The 22,266-nt window shown below is 43.8% G+C and overlaps 2 protein-coding genes across 42 annotated transcripts in view; both read left to right on the forward strand.

Moving 5' to 3' along the window:
- MAP2 (microtubule associated protein 2) overlaps positions 1-8,676 on the forward strand; it is a 273,633-nt gene extending 264,957 nt beyond the window's left edge. For 18 of the 32 annotated variants that reach the window (XM_064515289.1, XM_064515292.1, XM_026116678.2 and 15 more), the window contains 4 exons: positions 1,084-1,176; positions 2,731-2,812; positions 3,271-3,383; positions 4,549-8,676. In XM_064515289.1, the coding sequence (XP_064371359.1) occupies positions 1,084-1,176; positions 2,731-2,812; positions 3,271-3,383; positions 4,549-4,764 (504 nt within the window). In that variant the 3' untranslated portion in view covers positions 4,765-8,676. The remainder of the gene's footprint in view (positions 1-1,083; positions 1,177-2,730; positions 2,813-3,270; positions 3,384-4,548) is intronic. The other 14 variants (XM_064515300.1, XM_064515308.1, XM_064515309.1 and 11 more) reach the window with 1 other exon arrangement.
- An 8,310-nt stretch (positions 8,677-16,986) lies between these two features.
- Positions 16,987-22,266, forward strand: part of UNC80 (unc-80 homolog, NALCN channel complex subunit) — a 140,711-nt gene continuing 135,431 nt past the window's right edge. For 7 of the 10 annotated variants that reach the window (XM_026117546.2, XM_026117613.2, XM_064515324.1 and 4 more), the window contains exons 1-2: positions 16,988-17,242; positions 18,518-18,566. In XM_026117546.2, coding sequence (XP_025973331.1) covers positions 17,151-17,242; positions 18,518-18,566 — 141 coding nt within the window. In that variant the 5' untranslated portion in view covers positions 16,988-17,150. Of the gene's footprint in view, positions 17,243-18,517; positions 18,567-22,266 lie in introns of all 10 variants that reach the window. The other 3 variants (XM_026117143.2, XM_026117300.2, XM_026117382.2) reach the window with 1 other exon arrangement.

Genomic DNA, 22,266 nt, shown 5'->3' on the forward strand with positions numbered 1-22,266 from the left:
CACAATCCCCTCCCCTTGCTCAGAAAGGAGTCTTCAAGTGGTGTCACCCAGGTGTGTGTGCTGAGGCAGGCCCTGTGCCCAGGTGCTCCTACACACTCCCATCCAGCAGCACATAGGTCCCTGGGAGGAGGACAGTCGTTGGTGGCACCTGAGATCTGCCAGGTGGAGAGGCTGGTTTGGCATAGGGTCAAGCATGGGGCAGTGTGGCCTGCCCATCACAGCGTTCACCTCCTGGCCCTGTCAGGACTGTAAGTGCATCTGTCGCTAAGTTGGTGCAGAGGAAATCAGGCTCCTGCCAGCTGTGAGGGAGGCTGGCACCATCAAGGGGAGGTCAGGTACTTGTTCTGTCAGAAGCAAAGTGCACAGGGCTGCCAGCACCAGAAAGTTGCTGTGACCAGCAAATCCTCTGGCCAGCACCAGAAATCAAGAAGCAGTCACAGGTTTCCAGGTACTGTTGTTTCAGTGTAGCCCTTTAATAGGGGGCAATAGTGAGTCAGAGCGGTAGTGAGTTCTGACTGCAGTTTAATCCATTTGCCAAGAGTTGTCAGTCATGTCACAGGGCATGCTGAGGTCTGTTGTATGAATATAGCTGCTATTATGGCCATGTGGCAGAAGGAGGGGTGAAATGCCTCAGGATTTCAAACAGTGCCTGAGCTGGCTGGATCTGGAATTGCTGCAGCAAAGGCTGGAGTACTGAGCTGTGAGATGAAGGGCCTCCATCTTCTCCTTGTGCCCAGTGCAGCAGAAACACTGGCTGTCACTCAAGAGAGTCTAAGACAGGCTTTCCAAGGGCTACGTGCAATCCAGGCAAACAAGGAGTTCTTGGAGCTTGTCAGGGAAAAGCCAACTCTCATGTCTCCTGGAATGAAAATGCTCTCCTTTGTATTTTACCACCACCTCATGAGGTAGAAAAAAGAGCAACATACTGCATTTAATACAGAGACTGGCATGATTGACTCTCATATTTCGATGCAAGTGTCAGAAGGAGTCACAGCAGGAGGCAAAATTGCCCTGCTCCCCTGTCCTGCACCCTGACTGGAGTGTGTGTATGGTATGTAGTAAGTTACCTCCGATTCCTTTTAGGTTAGGATTTTAAACAAGAAGATCGATTTTAGCGATATTCAGTCCCGCTGTGGTTCCAGAGATAACATCAAACATTCTGCAGGGGGAGGAAATGTAAGTAGTACTGACACACTACGAACAGGCGTCTCCACTGTGGTGACCCACCTTGCACAGCCAGCCCCCCTCTTGTCTCCCTTCCTCTGAGCACTATTTTCCTTCTTGCTGCTGTTTCACATGTGAGTCTGGTCTGGTAGTTGTGTAAGTCCTGTGTATGCAGTGGTGGCCTTCTGATCTTTCTCCACAGAGCACAACACATTTCTAGGACTTGGCCAGGAAAAGGAAATGAGACAAGAATGATTATGTCTAAGACCCAAGGGTGCTGACATGGAAGCCCAGTGGGAGCCAAGATGGTTCAGTGGCCCATGGAAGTCATTTCCAGAGAGTACCAATTATCCCGTTGAGACTCCAGCTGCACAGCTGGGCATCTTCTAGTTTCACAGCCTTTCCTCAGCTAATCTTTTCAGTTACATACAGTTATCAGAGAGAAAAAAGGACAAAGGAAACTCAGAGGGAGGATGTGATCTGCCAGTGTGCTCAGTGCTAACGTATCTCCAGCACATTACTATTCTAGTACAACGAACAGAGGCTGCTCAGGGTTTGATCGGACACCAGTCAGTTCTAGCAGTCATGGTAGAACGGTTTAAGACGGCACTGGCCCCTCTGGTGGAAATTATCTCCCCTCAAATGCAAGCACTGAGGTGGGTGTGTGTCTGATCCACTTTAAGGAGAAGTAAACAGGTTCGCTAAAGCCACTGTTGCGGGCTAAGTTTGTTGCTGGTGAGGTGAGCAAACCAGTGGCACTGCAGTGAACTCGGAGCTCATGTGCAAAGAGCTGCTCTGTGTGGCCTGGAGGGGCTGCAGCTCCTGTGGTAGCAAAGACGCGCTAACGCAGGAAGGGTGAGAGCCAGCCAGCCGCACGCCGGAGCTTGCCCAGAGCGCAGCAGAGCCAGCGTGTCCCTCGCTGGGTCAGTGTAGTCATGGCAACGCAGACCTCGGCAGAGCCGCTGGAGACGCAGGTGTCGGTGCTGCAGCCCGGCCGAGCACTGAGTGCCACAGCAGCTGGGCTGCCTGATCCAGCACCCGTGCAGGTACAGCTGCTGAGCTCGCTCACATTTGTAGATCCATCAGACTCTCCATAATGGATTGAGCTGAAAATTTTTACTGTACCGAGACGGAAAAAAAATATGAAACAGATGGTAGAAAAGAAACAGCCACCAGACTATTCCTAGTTTCCTAGAGGCACACTGAAAAGCAGAACCAAATGGGCTGGATCCTGCTGCATGCTGGGCTTTGGAAATCTCCACCTCGAAGGGACAGCTCACAGACATTTTAGAAAGGAACTCACACCCCAATGTGCTTCATCTTCCTCTTAATTTTACTAAAGGAAAAACTTAACCCTGCTCTGTCATCTTCCTAGGTGGAAGGGAAGCTTGTCGTATTAATCCAGGTGTTTCCTCCCCTGTGGCATGATCTGTTTTCTACTAACCATCTCTCCTTTTCCAGTGGTTTGTGGAGCCTTTGGCTGTTTCTCTGCAGGGTTTGGCTTTTTATTTATTTTATTCTTCTCATTCTTATAATGTCTTTTATGTTTGTGTGTGATTTTGACAGGTACAAATCGTAACCAAGAAGATAGATTTGAGTCATGTGACTTCCAAATGTGGCTCCCTCAAGAACATCCACCACAAGCCAGGTATTACAGGATTTTCGGGGATGCGTGACAAAGCAAGGACCCACTCCTTGTATGTGAAGGAGAAAGCATGGATGATACCATTCTCTTTTGTAGTCCAAGAGAAAGTAAATACACTTTGATAATAGAAATAATACTCTTAATTTTACTTAACTAAATATACAGAGATGTAAGTGCATAGGACCACCAGTTTAGAGTTGAGATAAAGTAATGACGCAGAAGGATGTTGCTGGGGCACAATGTCAATTTGATGAGATGGTGAAATGCAAGCTGAAGTCAGCAAAATACTTAAGTATGTGTCAAAGATTTTATATTTTCTGCAACATGGAACATGGTATTCGGTGCTTCTGTAACATCGCTACATCTCAACTGAAATAATATGAATGCACCCGTGTGTATTGTGTCAGACTTTCTCCTGGGGGATTTCAGCCTCTTAATCTTCATTTCCTTTCTTTGTGTAGGTGGTGGACGTGTGAAAATTGAAAGTGTGAAACTGGATTTCAAAGAAAAAGCTCAGGCTAAAGTTGGTTCACTCGAAAATGCCCACCATGTACCTGGCGGTGGTAATGTCAAGGTAACAGAACAGCCCTCAGGGAAAAAGCTATCACTGTGTCTCTGGCCCACATTCAGCTGTGAAATTATTAGACCTGTGAGTTCAGTGATGGCTCTGAATTCAGCAGGAAACATTTGCTTGTTTTTCTTCAAGCACACTCACATGCTGTTTGCTCCCTATTGAATATGGAGTGATCACGCTTAGGTCCACACTCCAGGCTGAGTCTGGACCTTAAAGTGAAACATCCTGTAGTCTGTGCACTGGCTTTCCCACCAAGGGAAAACCTTGCTTTGGACAGCTGTGTAGCACAGGTATGATCTAGTGAGTTTGTACTGTGAGTATTCCGGAGGATCAGGACTGCAGTATGAAACACGAGGAAAGCATCTTGAAAGTAAGGTCACTCCCACAAACATTTGAAAATACAAATTTCAGAATCAAATTCACATTGCCCATAAAATGCCTATTAAATCCATACAGGTAGGAACAATGCTGTTGCTTATCAGAGCATCTAACGACAGAAACAGTAAGAGAGGATGTAACATGGTAAGGCAATACACATTAATCAGGGTGAAATCCATAAGCTTCAATACTTTTAAGAGTTCTTAAAAATAAACAAAAGAAAATCACACCCAAGTGATGATCTGTAACGAGTGAGTTTAGTGAATATATAATGTGTTCCAGCAACATTCAGTAGCAGAGAGGGAAACTGAAGGTGGGTTTTCAGTTCTCTGTAAAGACGTTAAGAACTGAAATGCCACTGAAAGTCAGTGGGAGATACTTTCTTAGATGTCTAAATTAACTTGGTGTACTGTGAATTTTGAACTTAGCTGTTACCGATGGGAATGGTAGGTTGGAATATAAGATACTGTACTGCCTAGATGATGCTTCCAACTGATAACGGCTTCCATAAAACGGAAAAGGTGGTGATTCATCTTTGAGTCCAGACCTGGACTCAAAAGACCTGAGCTGCCTGCTTGCTGAGGCAGGTGCTGAGCAGCTGATTTTGAAAAGAAGAAAGGGCGCTATTCAGGATCAGTTCTCCCAAAGGAAAGGAAGATTGGCCTTGGAAAGGAAAGGTGGGGTGATCATCGCTATAGGAAGCTAGCACTGAGCGCCCAGTCAGTGAGGGCTTTTTTTAAACAACTCATCTCCATCCCAAGTTATATTCTTTGCTTTCCTGGAACAGATTGACAGCCAGAAGCTAAACTTCAGAGAGCATGCTAAGGCCCGTGTCGACCACGGGGCTGAGATCATCACGCAGTCACCAGGCAGGTCCAGCGTGGCTTCGCCGCGCAGGCTCAGCAACGTCTCATCCTCTGGAAGCATCAACCTGCTTGAATCGCCCCAGCTTGCTACCCTTGCTGAAGATGTCACGGCAGCCCTCGCTAAACAGGGCTTATGAATTTGCTCCATTTTGCATTGTATGAAGTAATAATATTTAGGCATGAGCTCTTGGCAGGAATGGGCTCAGAGCAGGTGTTACATTCATTCTTTACCATGTCTAAAACTAAGTCATATCCCAAGACTTGTAGTTACCATACAATAAAAAACAGAAAAAAATTAATTAAATAGATGCAGAAATTGGCCTGATCTCCATTTACAACAGGAAGACACTGGCTTTATATGGGTATACAACTGCAGTATGTTACATTGGACAATTATTGTTGCTCTGCTCTGTCTTGCATGGAGTACTGTACTATGATAAAATGCATTTTTACCTTTCATGTGCCTGAAGGCCATCCACCTCTTTCTGAAGAGCCTTGTTAATATCCCAAGTTGCTCATTTCACTGTTCTCTTGATAGATGGGGAAATAAAAAATGAAAAAGTTGCCCATTGTAAGTTATTACAGGTTAAATTAAGAGTCTGCTTACCAGAAGGACGGGCATATAGAGAAATTCAAGTTTAATAAAAAAAGTGTTATTTTATATAAATGAGTAGAACAAAAGTTGAATTAAGTTATTAACATTTTTTTGGACCTGGGTAATTATGTCAGTGTATAGCTGAAAAGCCAATAAATTATTTAACTAATAACTAAAAATAGTAGTTGAAAAACATTTGAACCATGCTTGGGGAAGTGACGTAAAAAAGCTATCGAAAGGAAGCACTTCATCCCACTGGACTTGTGTCTGATTAGAATGTTGGTTAAGCGGCTAGATGTGTGTACGCACTACCGGTTTCACACCCTTTCCATCTGTTTGATACAGTATTATAGATATATATTTCTCTGTGGCCATTTGTGATACGCCCTCCTCATATACTTGAATATTCTACTTTATTCACAGTATCTGTGTCTCTTGCACCCTTTGGTGTTGCAATTTTAGGTATGTAAAAGTAGATGTTAGCAGGGTTTTTTTCCCTATTCATAAAAATACATTTAAAAAAGACAAAAACTTTTAGCATGAAGTTGCTTTCTGTAACAACTAAAAGCCGTGACCCTGTTTTAGTGCCAGATGCAAGTCTCTTCTGTGATGCTAGAAAAAAGATTCCTTCCCTCCTCCCCTCCCTCCCTTTCTTCACCGAGATTGATTTTTGTGGGGTCCAGAAGTTTGTAAGAGGGTCTCCAAAGATGGTTGGGTTTGGATTCTGGATTTTTTAAAAATCCAAAATAGTTTGGTTTGGGCTTTTATTTTTTTTTAACTCCTGTAGTAACAGTGAATGTTAGATTTATTTATTTTTTTTTCTTTTGCTAAAGTTGAAACACAGAAACAAGTATTATGGTGTTGTTTCCACTCCTTCAGTGATGTCTTATATAAACACTCGGGCACTCAGATAACAATGATAAACATAACAGAGATGCCTGTAAATTATAGTACATGAATAAATAAAATAAGCTCCTTAGACTGGGTTGCCATGGTGATTAATCAATAAATAGGGCATCTTAAAAACTGAACAAAGAAGAAGTGGGATTATATTGACTATAAAAAGTATAAGAAAATGTGCATAAAAGGTAAAGGGCAGAGATATATAAACATCAAATCAAATGGAGTTACTTGTGAGAACTCCAACACTACCTTATGGACACTAAGAGAACACTGAAGGTAATATGGTAGTATTACTCATCAGCAGCTAGTAATCTGCTGATATTATGTACAGTAGACATTATGAAATGACCAGTTTACATTCTTGCAGATTGTTTGATCTTTTCCTTTTGAAATCTCTAAACTTTGCACTGTCAGTTGAGCTATACTTGATCCATGTATTAGGTTAACATTGTGTGTTGGAAGCTTTTGATCTGTTCTTTTTACTTCTTAATTTGTATGTGTGCGTGTGTGTGTTGGGGTTTGATCTGAAAAGACACATAAAGAAGATTTTGTTGTCTGTGGAGAAGGATTCTTATAATTAATAGCACAGAATTCCACATAATCAAATTCAGGTAGTAAATGCACAGTTACTAAACAGTAGACGTTCAGTGGACCGAATGGGGATTTTAGCTAAGCTGTCACAGCAGTATAAAGACAAAACAAAATGGTTAGAACTCCAAAAATTTTACTGAAGATGAACTCCTAACAGCCCCACGCATGACATTTCAGCTCTGAAAAAAAGCTTTTTCACACTATAAAGTTCCTAATACTGTTTGTAAGTCAGTTGTTCTATACCAAGGACAGTGAGTTTAGAACCGCGCTAAGTGCATCTGGAGGATTCTCATTTCTGCCTTGTATTTGTTGTACTCTTGCTTAGAGTAATTGCTTACGAGTTCACATGGAAACAATGCCAAGTGAGGTGTGTTAAAAGCCCCTTTCTGTTGGTCCAGAAAAACAAAAAATGGAAAGAAAAAACAACAAAATGGTATTTTGATCATGTTGCTCTGATCATACCATCAGCTAACAAAAATCAGCCTTGCAGTGTTTTTTTATGCCTTTTGCCAACGTGGGAGAGAGTCGATGGTACTACTGAACCTCAGCTTCTCTGAAGCTGGACACCAGCTGGTCAGCACAGTGTTAACCTGTGACTCAAGTATTTTTATTCTGCTTTTAAAATGGACATACTCTAGAAGATGAAGCTTAGTTAATACACCTACTGAGTCCAAAGTTAGATTGGTGTAACACACCAAGTCATTTATTTCATGCATTAAAATGAGCTTTCTTGTCCTGATTCAAGCAAAGACCTTTGTAATCGTAATCATCCTTCCATAGAAAGAATCCTAGAATGCTGTGGAGTTAGATGAAAATAAAAGAAATCAAGAGTTTTGTGCTGTTAAATAAAAAAACAAGTTATGTTACATGACTCTAGATGTTCACTGAAAAAGCTCATATTAATCTTTACTTCTCAAGAAGCGTGTTGGTTTTAAAAACAACAGTTTTGTAAATATGTAATGCCCAGTAAAGATAGAGCCAGCTTCCTGGAAACCGCATCCGTTGTGTTTCTTTTCCGCAGGCATGTTGAGCCAGCAGGTACGTTGGGTATCTGAGACCCGACTTTGTAACAATGCAGAGATAATCCAGACAAATGGAACAGTTAACCCTGTTTGGATAGCTTGGGGAGAGCCTCAAATTAATAATCTGTCAAGTTGTATAGACAAAAGAAAAGGTGCTTCTGCCCCATCTGCAGAGTTCTGTTTCTATGTAACCACAAGCAGAAAGAAATCAAAGTACAGCAAACCTTTGTCCAGCAGCAGTAAAGGTAAAACTACTACTGATGAGGATAATTTTGTGCCCGCTGGGGCTGCATATATTTTCACTGTACAGCAGTAAATGGTATTGTCCATTCAATGCTATGTTAAGGTACAGTAGTAACCTCATCACGACTGCTTACAAACATAAATTTGCCTATTTACACGACCCAAGGGGAGTCGAAAGGCAGCCTGTGTGGAATACCACATGTGAGCAGAAGTTTTTGCCGCGCTGGACCAAACACTGTTCGAAAACCAAGTACAAATGTCCCTTCACAGGCAAACGCCTTGAAGAGTAGATCACTTTTGCTATAAAACCTGAAGCAGGTAGAATTCTAGCCTAGGTGTGTGTAGCGCTCACTCACTAGTACGACTGCTAAAGCGATTCCCTCTGCAACTTGAGCAATTCCCACTGCAGGAAGGTAAATTAGTTTCACACGTGGAAAAGTCAAGCGTAAAAGCCACTTCAACTTTAGCAAAGAGAAAAAGCCAACAAATAAACATGCTGTATGCTGGGATTTTGAGGAATACAGTCTGCTGTTACAAACCTGTGTTTTTTTCTGATAATTCTAGAGCCTGTTACCATAAAAGAGGCATTTCTTGAATGGCTGGTGGTAGGTAGTTCATGTTTTTCAATCCAATTTGCAATTGTATTTGTTGCTGTATAGTGATTGTTTTGCAAAATAAAATCGCTTGTCATCTAATTGCGTGTATCTGTTCCTACTGTTGGTGATGCAGCTTCTCCCTCATGCAGCCACTGCACATCGCTGCACTGCCTGCAAGGAAAAGCATCATATACCTATTGGTATGGCGTACAGTCAGTCTTGCCAAGAAAGGTCAGAGCAGATTAAGTGCGCAGCTAGTCCCTGTTATTTCTTGCCAAAAGAGTCAGTTTTTACAGCTAGCATCCTCATCTGCAGGGTAACATTCCCCTGATCTGTATGAATAAATTACCCTGTGATTTGTCCTGGGGTCCTAGCCTGAACGCAAGGTTTAGTGTCACCGTGCACTGAACAGTTAAACCCTCTACACGGACAACTGATCCCGTGGATGAGCCAGCTTCCCCTTGCTTCTCATGGTGCCTGCGTTGGCTGCCTTCAGTGCAGACCTGGGTGAAGACGTCGCCGATGGCCGGAGCCATCGTTTTGGTCACCGTTTTGCCGCGCGTTTTCTTACCGTGGCTCCGCCACTTCCTGCGCCCTGCGGGGCTGAGAACCGACAGCTCATCGCCGCAGTGGTCCCTCGCCGGGGCGCCGCCGCCCCGCCCCTCCCTCGCGGTGCCGCCGGGCGGGGCCCGCGCCGAGCCAACGGCCGCCTCACTCCCTCAGGAGGGCGCGCGCCCCGGCGGGCTTCAAATATCGCGCGGCCGTTAACGGTCGCCGAGTGGCCGTTGGTCTGGTGCTGCGCGCGTCGCCTGCGCGTCTCTGAAGCAAGCCGCTGGGCGGCGTGAGGAGCCGGGGCCGGGCGCTCTCTCTCCTGGGGCAGGCGCCATCGCCGCGGGGCTCCCGTGTGCCGCTGGCTGCGGAGGGCTCAAGCCGGCGGAGAACGAGGGGTGAGTGTGGTCCTGGCCGGCTCCCAGCAGCAGTGTGTGCCTGGCCCTGGTTCCTTCTCAGCACGGGGCTGTGGTGTGAGGAAATGGAGAAAGCCCTTTTCTGGGGATGTCCTGCCTTTGCACTGACCCTGCTTCCTGCTCTGATCCCTGTCTGGGGGGGGCAGTGCCATTCTGGTCTAGAGAAGATGAGGTAGGTGAGATCTGTCGTATCAGCTAGTGTCCAAGCCCTGCATATACCATGGACTGGGATAGCAGCAGTGGGACTTGCCAAGAAAGCCATCTGAAGATAGTTGGGGTGCCTGGAGCACACCTGTGTCATAGTCCCAGCAGTAGGAGGGAACTATAACTAAGTAGTTTCCCAGCCCCTGAGCAAGCTAGGCCCTTGACATTGTGCTGCAGTACTCACAAATAAATGCTCTCAGGCCACCTGGAAGAACAGTGAAGTAGGTGCTATTAATTATCCATTAGAAGCCCCTTTTGCAAGGGTGCTCTAGGGGCAAGGTAGTGCTAATATATCAGCTGGAAAGAAAAAAAAAAAGATTAAGAGGTTGAGAACAAAAGGATAAATCCTGCTTTTAAGCATTTGTGGCTAAAGTGATGGTTGAGAGCAGCTGCTGAGAACCTGTTTCCTTCTTTTGAAGTGACTGAAAGTGCAGTAGCAGCAAGGAGAGGTGGTATTTCTAATGAACTCTGTGTCTCATTAGCAGCATTTGGTAGGTGATATATTTTATGACTTGCAAGCAAATTGGAATACTGAGGTGAGAAGAAGCTGTGAATCAAATCTTTCTTAACTACAGTGTTATTAAAAGCAATGGTAGCTGAGGAATCCTCCTACAGCATTTACAAGATGGGCAGATCTTCTGTGCATCTAGCATGTATCATAGTTTGTGTAGTATTCATTGCATAGTACAAGAAAATGGTAGAAAAAAATGAGTCAACTGGAGAAACAGATCAGATCTCTCCATGTGAGGTGACAGACAGAGGCCTTTCACCTAAGGGTGTGTGGCCATGAAAAGGAAAGAGGTGTTTGGTATCTGAATGGAACAGGAAATTTCCACTTTTTCCTTCAAGAAAATGGTGATGGAGTTTCGTTTGCTTTTTTCCCTCCTCACCTTCCAAACAAGATCACTTTTGCAGCTACTGCTTAAGTAGTTGCATCCCACAACTTGGAGAGATGCAAGGGACAATGTTCTGCTTTGACAGTGAAAGCTTCCTCCCTCCCCACCCCCAAGTTTCATCAGAGACCTCTGTCGTCCCCAGGATTTTGTTGCAGCCCCTCACCTTATCTGGTTGGCGCATAACCTATTTAGAAAGGTCCTGTCTATTTTGTATTTCATTGTGATTAAGTGATTCTGTGAATGTGATTAGTTGCTGGAGTGTACACAAAGGTGATAACTCTCCTTCTGCAGTGACTGCGGAGTATGGGTTTTTTTTTGGGGGGGGTGCTTAATTTTGGGCCACTGTCATTGGAAAATAGATTTCTTTTGATGCATGAGTACTAGATAGTCCTACTTACTCTAGCACTGTGTGGCCTAAGATATTAAACATCTGACTGTCCTTATGATCCAGTTAGACTAGTCTTGCACTAGCCCAAATTCATACAGCAGTAGCAGCAAACTTAGGCCATTGCATAATTCTAGGGGTTTGTTTATCTTTGTTTCTGAAGACATAATTGTGTTATATTTGAGCAAAACTGGCAAGAAGAGCTGTGAATGAGACATCTGAAGAATTTTAGCCAAAATGTTTTCATGCTGATTTTAAAAGCCCTTAAAGAAAATATGGAGCTTTTCCTAGATTTTTTTTTATTTTTCTATGAAACACCTGAGAGGGAAAGGAGAGAATCAACCTTTTATTTGTTGTTTTTTAAACTGCCCTATGCAGAGGCCAAATAATGCTGCCACAGTAAAACAGTAGCTTTTGACCTTCTCTTTACACTGTTGTTAACAATTGCATAGACAACACAGAAAGCCCGCTCTTTGCTGACTTTCTTGCCCTATTTGCATGTAGTTTTTTATAAGGTCCAGAAAAGGCATCCTAGAAAGTGATGGATAAATGAAAAAATGACTTTTGCTACTACCTGACAGACCTTTCTGAAAACAGGATAAAATGAGTGGCATCCATCAGTGCTAACTTTCTGTGTCTGTTTGTCTCAAGAGTGTGGAGAAAAAGGTTGGTGTACAGCTGTAGCTACTTAGTGGTGTATGGTTTGGTGTACAGCTGGAGCTATTTAAGCTTTGCTTGCGGGAAGGCTGTCTCGTAATACAAAGGCTTAAGACACTGAGAGTTTGGATCCTGGTTCTTTCCCAACAAAGAGAATTAAAAGTAAAGTAAAGGTGTGAGTACTTTAGATCCCTGTCACACAAGCTCTTGGCTTGGAGAGTATCAGGGTGAAAATAAGATCAAGGCAGTAAGGTTTAGAGTGCTTGCCTGTTCTGGACACTCCTGTATGCTGTGTAGGGTTTTCTGCTCCAGTTCTCAGTGTTCCCAATCTGTGGCTTGCTTACTGCCAGCTTTGACTGTTCAGGGCCAAGACTCAATCCTATTGTGTTGTTGGATGTGTAAATGTGACTGTGCAGTGCCAGAAGCAATAACCAGCTAGAGTCATGTGATTCAGGTGGATGTCAGACAGCTGCTGCCTGTAGTGAGAGCAAAAAATGGGAAAATAGTATCATGGGAATCTTTTGTGCCAAGCACTTGGGTGGGTGGGGACTTGTTGGAGTAGAATGGAGCAAATGATACCGTCTCAGCTCTTCCCTGTGCCTGCTTCCTGGAAGTAGCGACTTCTTGCACTGTTGTGTGTGTGTGCGTGCATGAGCAAACAGACCTGAGCTTCTATGGCAGCCCAAGATGCCAGTGTAGCCTAGTAAACAGAACATAGATGAATCTTTAGGACACCTTGCTGTTGCCTACTATGAGTTCCTTGGAATTTGCTTGCTTTCTCTCATCTATAAAGAGATCATAATTATGATTTCTTCTGTTCCTTTCTCCCACTGCCTTAGCCATTTATATCAGACTTGGTGGTTATCTGGGGAGCATTACAAGGCACAAGCCTAACACAGCTCTGATAACCTACCATTTTGCTCAGGGAAAATGATTTTACGTGAAGATCAAGTTAAGGTCATCTGCTTGTTCTCGCTGCTGCCCTAGTCCAGATTTTCCTCTGTCAGCCCAGTTTTCATTCAGGCAGCTGTAGCCATCCCTGTTTTCTGAGTCTCTGATGCTACATCCCTTCCTGGGAAGGGTGTGGAGATGGAGTGGGGAACAGCTTTGCAGAGTCAGCTGCTGCAGCCAGTCTGTCCAGATTTCCAGGTGACTGCTCATCTTTCTGGGAGGCCTGAAGCGAGGGAACAATTTGACTGTCCAGTGTGGAGTTAATGGGGGTGGGGAGGGACACGAAGAGGCTGGAATTCAAAGAAGAGCTTTCTGTCTCATTGGTGAATCTACAAGCTTAGAAGGAAGTGGGACATTTAATAGCCTCTTGGAAAAATGCAGTCGGATGTATGAACAACTTCTGCATGTCCTGAAGCCAGGATAATCGCAGAGCCGAAAGGAACTGGAAAGGTGAAGGGTCTACATGGCATCACCAAGACAGAATTGAAAGCACCAGTCCAGCAATAGTATCTTGCAAGGATGCTGTGTACCCATCAGTGTACTGTTACAAGACCTCTGAGATGCAGCTGCTGTGTTTGCTCATTTTACTCTAATCATGAGCCAGCTACTTGCATTTCTTATGCTTCAAGAAATTAGGCAGGTTGATCCTGACTGCTATGGCTGTGCAAGTAGGTGTCATAGCAACTGCTTGTCACTTGTCCTGATTTTCTGGCATGTCTAACCTGCAAAGCAGCACCCGTGAGAAAAACTATCTCACAGTATGCTCTTGAAACAGAGGTCTCTCTGAAAATTTTATCAAGCATATTATATGTTGTGCTTTCCTGTTTTTGTTCCTTTTTTTTCCAAACGAAAGGCATATATACAATATTAAAGAAGAACTTAAGAAATCAAGAGGCTGGTTCGTAGCCTTTCTCTTTGCAACACCGTTTTAGTGTTAATATTTAGGTACAATCAAATGGTGACTGCAAATCTGACAGCCTCTGCTGCAAACAGAAGGTCCAGTGTATAAATAAGTAAAATGTTCCAGGCTATAGGTCCCTCTTCTTTATGTGCCATTCTCAAGGTTTAGGCTGGTTCACTTATGCAAGTAGCAGGTTACCTTAGCTTTGCATGCTCCACAAATGGGGTATCACCAAAACAAGGCAAGAACAAAATTAGCCTTTAGCCACTGTCAAACTAAAATAAATCAGCTTTACTACTTCCTTGGTCTAGTGCTGGTCACAGTCTGGCTAGACTGGAAAAACCTGTGCCTCTGTAACATAGAGGCTTAGAGCAGTGCCAGCTGTTGGTATGTTCTTTGATCTATGTGGTGTGTTGGGGGGGGGGGAAGGTTGTTTGATTGTTTTAACCTCAAATCTCAGTACAAATAGTCTTGGGTGTCCTCTCATGACAGTCTGGAGAGTGGTTTTCTGGCCTCAGAATGACAAGTTTTGTCTAATAGTACCAATATTGACTGTTTACATTGATGCTCCAGCTGGAGTATACTAGCAGTATCAGCAAGTTGCACCAACTTACACTTGATAAGTGTTTCCTCCTTCTAGTCTTGCTTTTACTTTCCTTCTCCATTTTTACGTGTAAAACATACATTTTCCTCTTTAATCTACTTGTTTTCATAGGCAGTCTTTAAAAATTACTGTGGTGCAAGGAGCTTATTTGGAAAAAGCCATTGTTGGCTTTGAATCAGTTAGATTAATTGATACCCTGTATGTATTTGTTACAGCTGCAAACTAAAAGAAGTCTGGATCTGCCCTGCTGACAAAGCCAGGCAGGTTTGGCCCTTCTTGCTGCCAGAACAATTGAGGTGAGCAGAGTTGTTCCCAGCATACAGCTGAATCTTGTCTGGCCCTGGCTGTGTTGTTCCTTCCCCAAAGGTGTGTGTTGGGCTACCTGAGCTTGGCTTGCTGCTGGTCATGTGACAGCACAGATTGCTGGCTATGCCTAAAGGAAGAATGAGGAAAATACTGTACTTCAAAGCTGTCTGCTCCTAAAGATTCCTTCAAGGATGTAACAGAAAGCCAGGTAGATGTATTAATATATTGTCCTCCCACTTTCTGGGCACGAACTAACACTAAATGCTAAAAGTTGTGGAGCCAAAGCGCACTGGCCAAACAGGCCTGGTCCTGCTCTGACAGAAAAAAGGACATTTGGAGTCCCCTTCTGAGGCTTGGTGAATGTTTGCTAGTGAGCTGCTGAACTCTTCTTCCTGCAACTACCTCCTTTCAGAGGTCGCAGTGCTGACTGACTGGATGGGTTTGAAACCAATTAAATAGTGTTGGGTTTTTTTTTAATGGAACTTGTTTATTGTGGAGCTTTGTGTTTGTGGTTCCTGTTGGCTTACCCATAAGCAGCTGGCCTCCACTAACCCTGGTGAGTGTCTCTGGGTGTCCCTATTGGTCCGTAGAATCTGTATGAGATCTTTCAGCTGTAGTCTGTGACTAAGCTGCAGCGCTCTTTTTGCCACATCTGCTTTGTTTTGGGTAGCACAGGATGGGAGCTTTGGTTCAGAGCATCAAACTGGAGGGTATTGTAAATGATTACTTCTTGAGTGCAGGAATAAGGAGAGATGCCCATTAAAATAACAAGCCTTAAATGTGCTTACCAGTTACTGAGAGAATCCAAGTGTCTTAAAGTCGATCCAGTTCAATATTAGAACTGACTTAAATGCCTGATGGTGCTAGTTTTGAGGGTAAGCCTGCATGACATTTCAAGTAACATCCATGTGTACCATCTGTAGCCTGGAAGGGTTTAGCTGGGGCTTGATGATCATGTTAACTGTGGGGCCCAGTAGATGCTATGCATTCTACTTATGTGTATTGTGACCCTTCATGAGGGAGAAGGTGACATTGTACTTGAGACCTTAACCAGATCTGTGGGGATTTTTTCTTTTTAATTGCAAATATAACTAAAACCTCTTGTCTTCATATTCTTTTTTGGTAGAGTGATTCTCATTGCTTGGTAGTTACTAAAACTCAAATTAAAATTAGACTTTGTATTTACAGCTAACAGGGAGATCATGCTTTATTCAAACCACATAACATTACAGGACTGGAAAAAGCAATTATTTAAAAATGTACTTACCAGTCCTACTGCACTGTTTCACTTTCGACTGTAAAGAGGCATCCTGACAGGAATTAAAACTCAAATTCACTTTCTAGTCAAAGAGTCTTCTATAAGTCCTGGATCCATTCAGGGGATGTGGAGTAGGAAAACTTCTTTAATACATACCTTGCACTTAGAACTAATTTGTTTTTTAACTATTTTTTCCTCTCTGTAGCGAGTCCTATAAAATTTTAAGAAAAAAAAATTACTTCTATCTGGCCTAACTCAATTGGAGGGAAGAAAATAATACTTGAAAAAAACTTTTCTGTCTGAGCAAGCTAATCCTGGGACTAAACAGACTTTATATTTGTACAGCAGTAGAAAGTTACTCCTAGCAAAAAAAGCAAACTGATCTAGCATTTCAGCACTCAGGTTAGTGGAGTTTTCTGTTTTTTGTTTTGCTTTTTAATTCCTAAACTTTTGGCTATAAACATTGCTTAGGTTTTAGTTAACAGAACTAACTTCACTCAGTTTCCCATGCTCCTACCACCCACCTTCACTTTCTGAGAGGAACATGCTCAAGTGAATCATTTGCTTTTGGGTTTATTACTTGCTCCCCTTATATCCCTACTTTTTGACATAAGTGGGTATCTCTTGTCTTGTCCCATGATGTATCAGACACTTCAAGGGCTCCTGCCTCTGTAGACACAGGGAAGGCAACTTGACCTTAAACTGCTAACAAACTTTCCTCCCCCTGACCCCCAAAAAAGCCCTCTTTCAAGTCTGCCCCGTGGTGGTTGGGGTGGAACTTGGTCAGACTCTGTCTGAGCCGCAGGGGCAGCCCATCTGAATTCTCAGATCCTGCGGTGAATGGCATGGGAGCAGAAAGGCGTGAGGAACAAGAGGAGAGACGCTTCCCTGAACCCATGCGTCCTCAGCTGCTCCGCATCTTCCCCTTGCTGCAGGTTGGCGTTGCCTTGAAACTTTCCGGCGGCGCGTGCCGTGTCGGCGGGAGGGGGCCGCGGGAGGAGCCCTGTTGCTGCGGGGGCCGGCGGGAGGAGAAGCTCCCGGCTCTCGCAGGCAGTTTGGCGCGGAGGGAGTCGCTGCCGGCGGGCCCGGGGGCGGCGGGCCGGGGTGGTGCCTGCTCCCTCCCCCCGCGCGCCACCCGCCCGCCCTTCCTGTCACCGCCTGCCGGCGCGGCGCTCGGCGCTGGGAGCTGTCCACAGAGGGAGGTGCTGAAGGCAGGGAGGAAGCAGAGGGACGCGGACATCTTCGCTCCCCTAATTTCCTCCCTGCCTTCTGCAGCCATTTTGCACCAGCAGAGCTAAAGGAGGTGCAAGAGGGGAGGGAGGAGGTGGACTGCAGAGGATGGAGGGAAGCGGGTGAAGAGTTACAGAGAGCAGAGAGGCAGCTATGGGAGACCCCAGCTGGTATCTCTGCTAAGACTGGCTCACAGCAGCAGCTGTCATCAGCAACATGGTGAAAAGGAAAAGCTCAGAGGGCCAGGAGCAGGAGAGTGGCCGTGGCATCCCTCTGCCCATCCAGACCTTCCTATGGAGGCAAACCAGGTGAGAGCAGCGAGCCCTGGGTGCTTGGGATGCAGCTGCAACAGGGCAGTGGAAGGGGGGAGGGAGGGCAGGCCAGCTGCTGCCCAGTGGTGGGGAAGAAGTGGCTGTTGCAGCTGTAACATGAAGGCATGAAATAAGCTGTTCTCTCTGTGCTCAGTATAGAGCAATTTGTGTGCATCTGTGGTGGGGGGAGGACTGGAGATCACTTAACCCAGTGGCAGACCCAGATAGCTTTTTGATTTGACTTTAAAACATTCGTATATTTGTGCGTCTATGTACTTCTCCCCTCCTCCCTGCCCTCTCTCCCTCCCCCCCCGCCCTGCACTTCAATCCTATTTAAATCAGTTGGAGCTCTGGCACCAGAAACAGTATTCCACAGTGCTGCACCAGACTTGCAGCTTTGCTCGTATCATATTTGCAACAGTTCTGGAAGTGTAATCTATGCTTTGAGAGGTCAGCCTGCAAACAGATACGTCAAAGCATCACCCTATTTCATTGGATTGGAGAGTAATGATGTGTGAGGGGCAGGCTGAATGTATGGTTGGGCTTTATGTTCCTTCCGATTCCTGGCTGTTTCTTGTCTTAAGAGAATTCTAGGCTGAAAACCTTTCAGGATTGTGGGGGGAGATCAGGATGTTTGAAGGTTGTGGCTTTAACTTAAGGCCTCAGTTGCAAAATCCCTTTATTCTGACTGGTTTCCATGACCTCTGAGAAAAATGCTGTTAAATGGTGACCTGATTAATCTCGTTATTCTCTGATTTTCTTCAGAGGAGAATAACAGCAAAGGTGGGTGTTCTATAGCTACAGGGCAGAGGCCTGCATTTCATCACAAACCTTCCAGGTCAGCAGTTGTAGAGGAAAACACTTAATACACAACTGGCAAATGGATCCCTAGCTCAAAATACAGGCAAGCAAAAGATCAGTAATATTTAACACATTTTAAACAGTGCTATGAAAAACCAATTGCTGAAGTAAAATGGCTGAAAACCTGTCTAATGGAAGACTTAATCTACTTTCAAGAAATGTCCTGTTCCCCATGGATAAACTACCTCTTGGCATACTAATGTGGGTACTTCTGTCTTCCAGAAAAGGTAATGGTATTTTGCCAGATGCAAGCAACAGGTGTCTGTGACTTATTTTGAGATAATGTCTTTCTTTACATGGAGTTCTTCAGCTATTTTCCAACCTTGTGACATGTGAAAGATCCCCAAAATAACTGAACAAAATCCATACTTTAAGTACCAGGTCTCTAACATGTTTGTTTTTCTCTTTCAGTGCATTTTTAAGACCTAAGTTGGGGAAACAGTATGAAGCTTCCTGTGTGGTATGTACATGTTTGTCTCTTTCAACTCATATTAATGAGTAACATTCCATGCAGTTTATCCAACTGTAGTGGCTGATCAGCAGGCTTTTCAGCTTACATGAGAAGTAGAGTTAGTCCATTCAGCTTCATTCGTTACTTTTATCATGTGAAGGACTTGGAAACTTTCTCCATCTAGAGAATTTGGATATTGTATACATCTCTAGACACAACAAAAATAGACTTGAATATTAGTGGTTTAACTGGCACAGCAAAGAATGGTGTGGTGAGAGTGAGCTAAGGCAACTTGGGTCTAGATTTGCAGTCCATCATATGTATACTTAATTTCAGATGAGATGAGTGTGGCTTTAGTCTGTGACTAGTGGAACTTTTCAGAATTCAAGACTGAAAATATAAGTTTCTAACAGTAGGCTTTAAACTGTGGTTTTTTTCCTATTGTGCAAGACAAAAATACCTCTTCTATCAGAAAACAGAGGATACTGTATCTTAACAGCGTAATTAAAGAGTTTATTATGCAGATATTGCAACTCTTTATTTCTAACTGTTCAGAATGAAACTTCAAAATCTAGTCTCTAAAGGAGTAGAAAAGGAGGACATTCAGCAAATTTGAATTACATGGGTATCTAGGGAACTTTAAAATTTCTTGAACTGTTGCTGATCTTTGGATGACTTAAAGTACATTAAGTAATTGCAGCCAAACCTGACGGAGTGGAAAAATGCTGTCTGGACGTGTATCTTAATAGTTTAAAGTAACTAGGTTTCTCCGCAGCAATTTTCTGACTCCTTTTTCATAAGATGTTAAGCTAGAGAAGCCTTAACTACTGCTGACTAATTTTCTTCTGAGAAAGGTATAAATTTTTCAGGGTTATTGCTAGATGGCAAATACTGACAGAAGCAGGCTGTCTCAGTGTGTTGGTGGGTAAAATGCATGGCAATTCTGCCCTGTAGAGCTCAGAACATCATCACTGGTTATACTGTTGACAGCTCCTGGTTGTACAGGGGATACAAAATGGAGCTTGTTGCCTCATATCCTTCCAGGAGCCTCAGGAATGTGCAGGAGCTGTGCCTTGACCTACCGGTGTTCTGGGGCTGTGGCCCCACCTGTGAGATAGTGTTACTGTTGAGTAGAGGGACAGAGCTTCCTTCTGCATGGGTCCACCTTGATGTAGCTGTCTAAGCATCCGTGACATTCTTGTGCTTAATGCTATGCTGTATTAGTAGCAGCTCTTGCTCTGTCCCCACAGTGTAACTCTAAAGGTACCTTTATCTTGTAAACATGTATCAGAATTTGCTAGGCATAAAAAGTTGTAAGACAACATAAATCACTTACTTTAGCTGGAGGAAAAAGAGCTCTAAAACCCTTGGGAAGAAGGGGGCTGTTGGTGCTGGGTGGGCCTATGGCTAGTGCCAGGACAGTGCAGAAACACCTGCCTCCAAGGCCTGGGGGCTTGCTTCCCTCCTCCAGCTGGTTGCCTTGGATTACCCAGCTGCCTTTGTGCCAGCAGAGTTGCAGCTGCATAGTTACATTCTGTAGGCTTGGCACAAAGCCTCACTTGCAGTGTTGAAGTGTCACAGTTTGGGCACTGGTGAGCTCAGCATTTTCATTTAACACCAATCACATCTTTGTGACCTGAGGTCTGCAGTGTCATGCTTTGGTAAAACCCTAATACATAAAGGGAGGGGGCACTTAGTGTTTAAGGAAATAAGGAGAAGGGAGAAAAAGTTATCAAACCTATTTATGACAAATACACAGAGACTGTATCCACACTTGGAAAAGAGACTTGAAATTGCTAAAGGCCCTTTTCAGTTATGTATAGCTCTTGCATCAAAATCCCACATTTATATCTGCAATCTTAACTAATTTGCATGAAAATCCAATCCACTTGGCACTTGGATGAAGGAGAACTTGATTCTATTCCAGTTCTTAACATAATCGTTAATTATGATAGAAAACCTCCAAAGGTGGAGCTTAATTTTGAGTAATTGATGGGATGCAGCCTGAGCTGTTATATCTGCCACTTTCTTTTGCTCGTCCATTTCCTATCCTTGGCACAGCACAGGAATGTCTGTCCACATCAACTCCTTCCGTGTTATCCTCTGGAGTATCAGTGCTGTGCATGTGGGTGAGAAAGTTTATGGAACTTGACATGTAGTCAGCTTGCTTCTTGAAGCATCAAGCCGATTATCTAACATTGCTGTATTGAATAACGTGCTTAAAAACACTGTGCATGTTGTGATCTCTTCTTTTAAAAAGTTCTGGCCAGAATGCTTTTAGGCATGTCTATAGGCTGTTAGTTGTCTGATAATGCATGCAACAACACTGTGCAGTATTCTTTTGTTATTCTTATCTCTAAAGTTGCTGCAGTAGAATTTGCTAATATTGCTCATTGAAAAAGTAGATGCATGAGGCCTAGATTCAGTAAGTATAGTGTCTGATCTGTAACAGCAGATTGCATTGGTTATCTGAGCTTTATTTAACTTGACAAGATTGGGGGGGGAGGGGGAGAATCCAGAGGTATCACCGTACACTTCATAGTTTTTAATACTTAAGTAAAACCTATCCCCTTGGCTTTTTCCTTACCTGAACAGTTGCACTGACTTAAATTGATCTATGAATACAGATCTTATCCCAGAAGTTAAAAAATCTAAAAGTCTTTTCCCTCCCCTTCCCTCATTTTCTTGCTCTATCTAAATGCTCCTGTGCCTCTGTATAGTTTTAACTTCCTTCCTTTTCCCTGTTCTGAAGGTCTGCTGTCCTAACATTATGCCTTTTCTAAAGTGCATGAATCAAATCTGTAAGTGACTTTACAGAAATGTAGGAGGGGTAGACAGAGCTAATCCTTTTCATAGGGTGGAGGGAAGGACTCAAGTGTGTGTTTTTAGCTTATACACTGACTGTATTGGGTATAGAAGAACTCAAATGCTTTCTGGAGAAACCTGCAAATTTAAAGCTGACTCTTCCCACCACCCCAAATGTAGTAATGCGTTTTGCTGTCACGAATGAATAAAGGATAATGTGTGTGTGAGGGGGAGGAGGCTTGAAAAGAGAAGTGGTCTTTATTTTTATCCAATTGGTGGATATAGTTGAAGAAAGCAGTTGAGCTTTGGGGCACAGGAATCTGTGAATAAAACTCTTGACAAATAATGAAACACAGATGCCATGTCACCTACTACATTTAGTTGTCTGGCTTGCTGGTTTACAATAACAATGTTTTGCTAAACCAGGAAGTCTTAATGTCCCTTGTACTCTGAACCCCTAGATTAACTGTTAATGTTTTAGATCTTGCTAGAAACTCCTCTTTAGTCAGAGAGGACCTTCCCAAGGCTGACAATGCTGCCCTTCTGTGCTTCAGGCTGGTTTGGAAAATTGACTTAGTTTTCTACTTTCCACCAGAGCACAGGCTGCATTATGGTAGAAGTGCAAGGCAGTGCTCTTCCATCCCAGAAATGAATCAAGAAGCACTACTGGCTCTTGGTTTGTGTGTGTATTTACAATTCTTCTCCTTTTTATGAGTGAGGACATCTAAGTTTGTGTCTCTGAGATCCTCTTGTACAACAGCTCAGTAGCAGAGAGGGAAACATACAGGAAGCACTGGGATTTTGAGGGGTGGCGGGGAGGGTGTTTTGGTTTTAATGCACTAAAGGGAAAGTATATCTGTGGAATTCACATCTGGAGAAGAATGGCCACACTTCGTGTGAGCTA

The sequence above is a fragment of the Dromaius novaehollandiae genome, chromosome 7 (genome assembly GCF_036370855.1).
Source record: "Dromaius novaehollandiae isolate bDroNov1 chromosome 7, bDroNov1.hap1, whole genome shotgun sequence".
Classification (NCBI taxonomy): Eukaryota; Metazoa; Chordata; class Aves; order Casuariiformes; family Dromaiidae; genus Dromaius; species Dromaius novaehollandiae.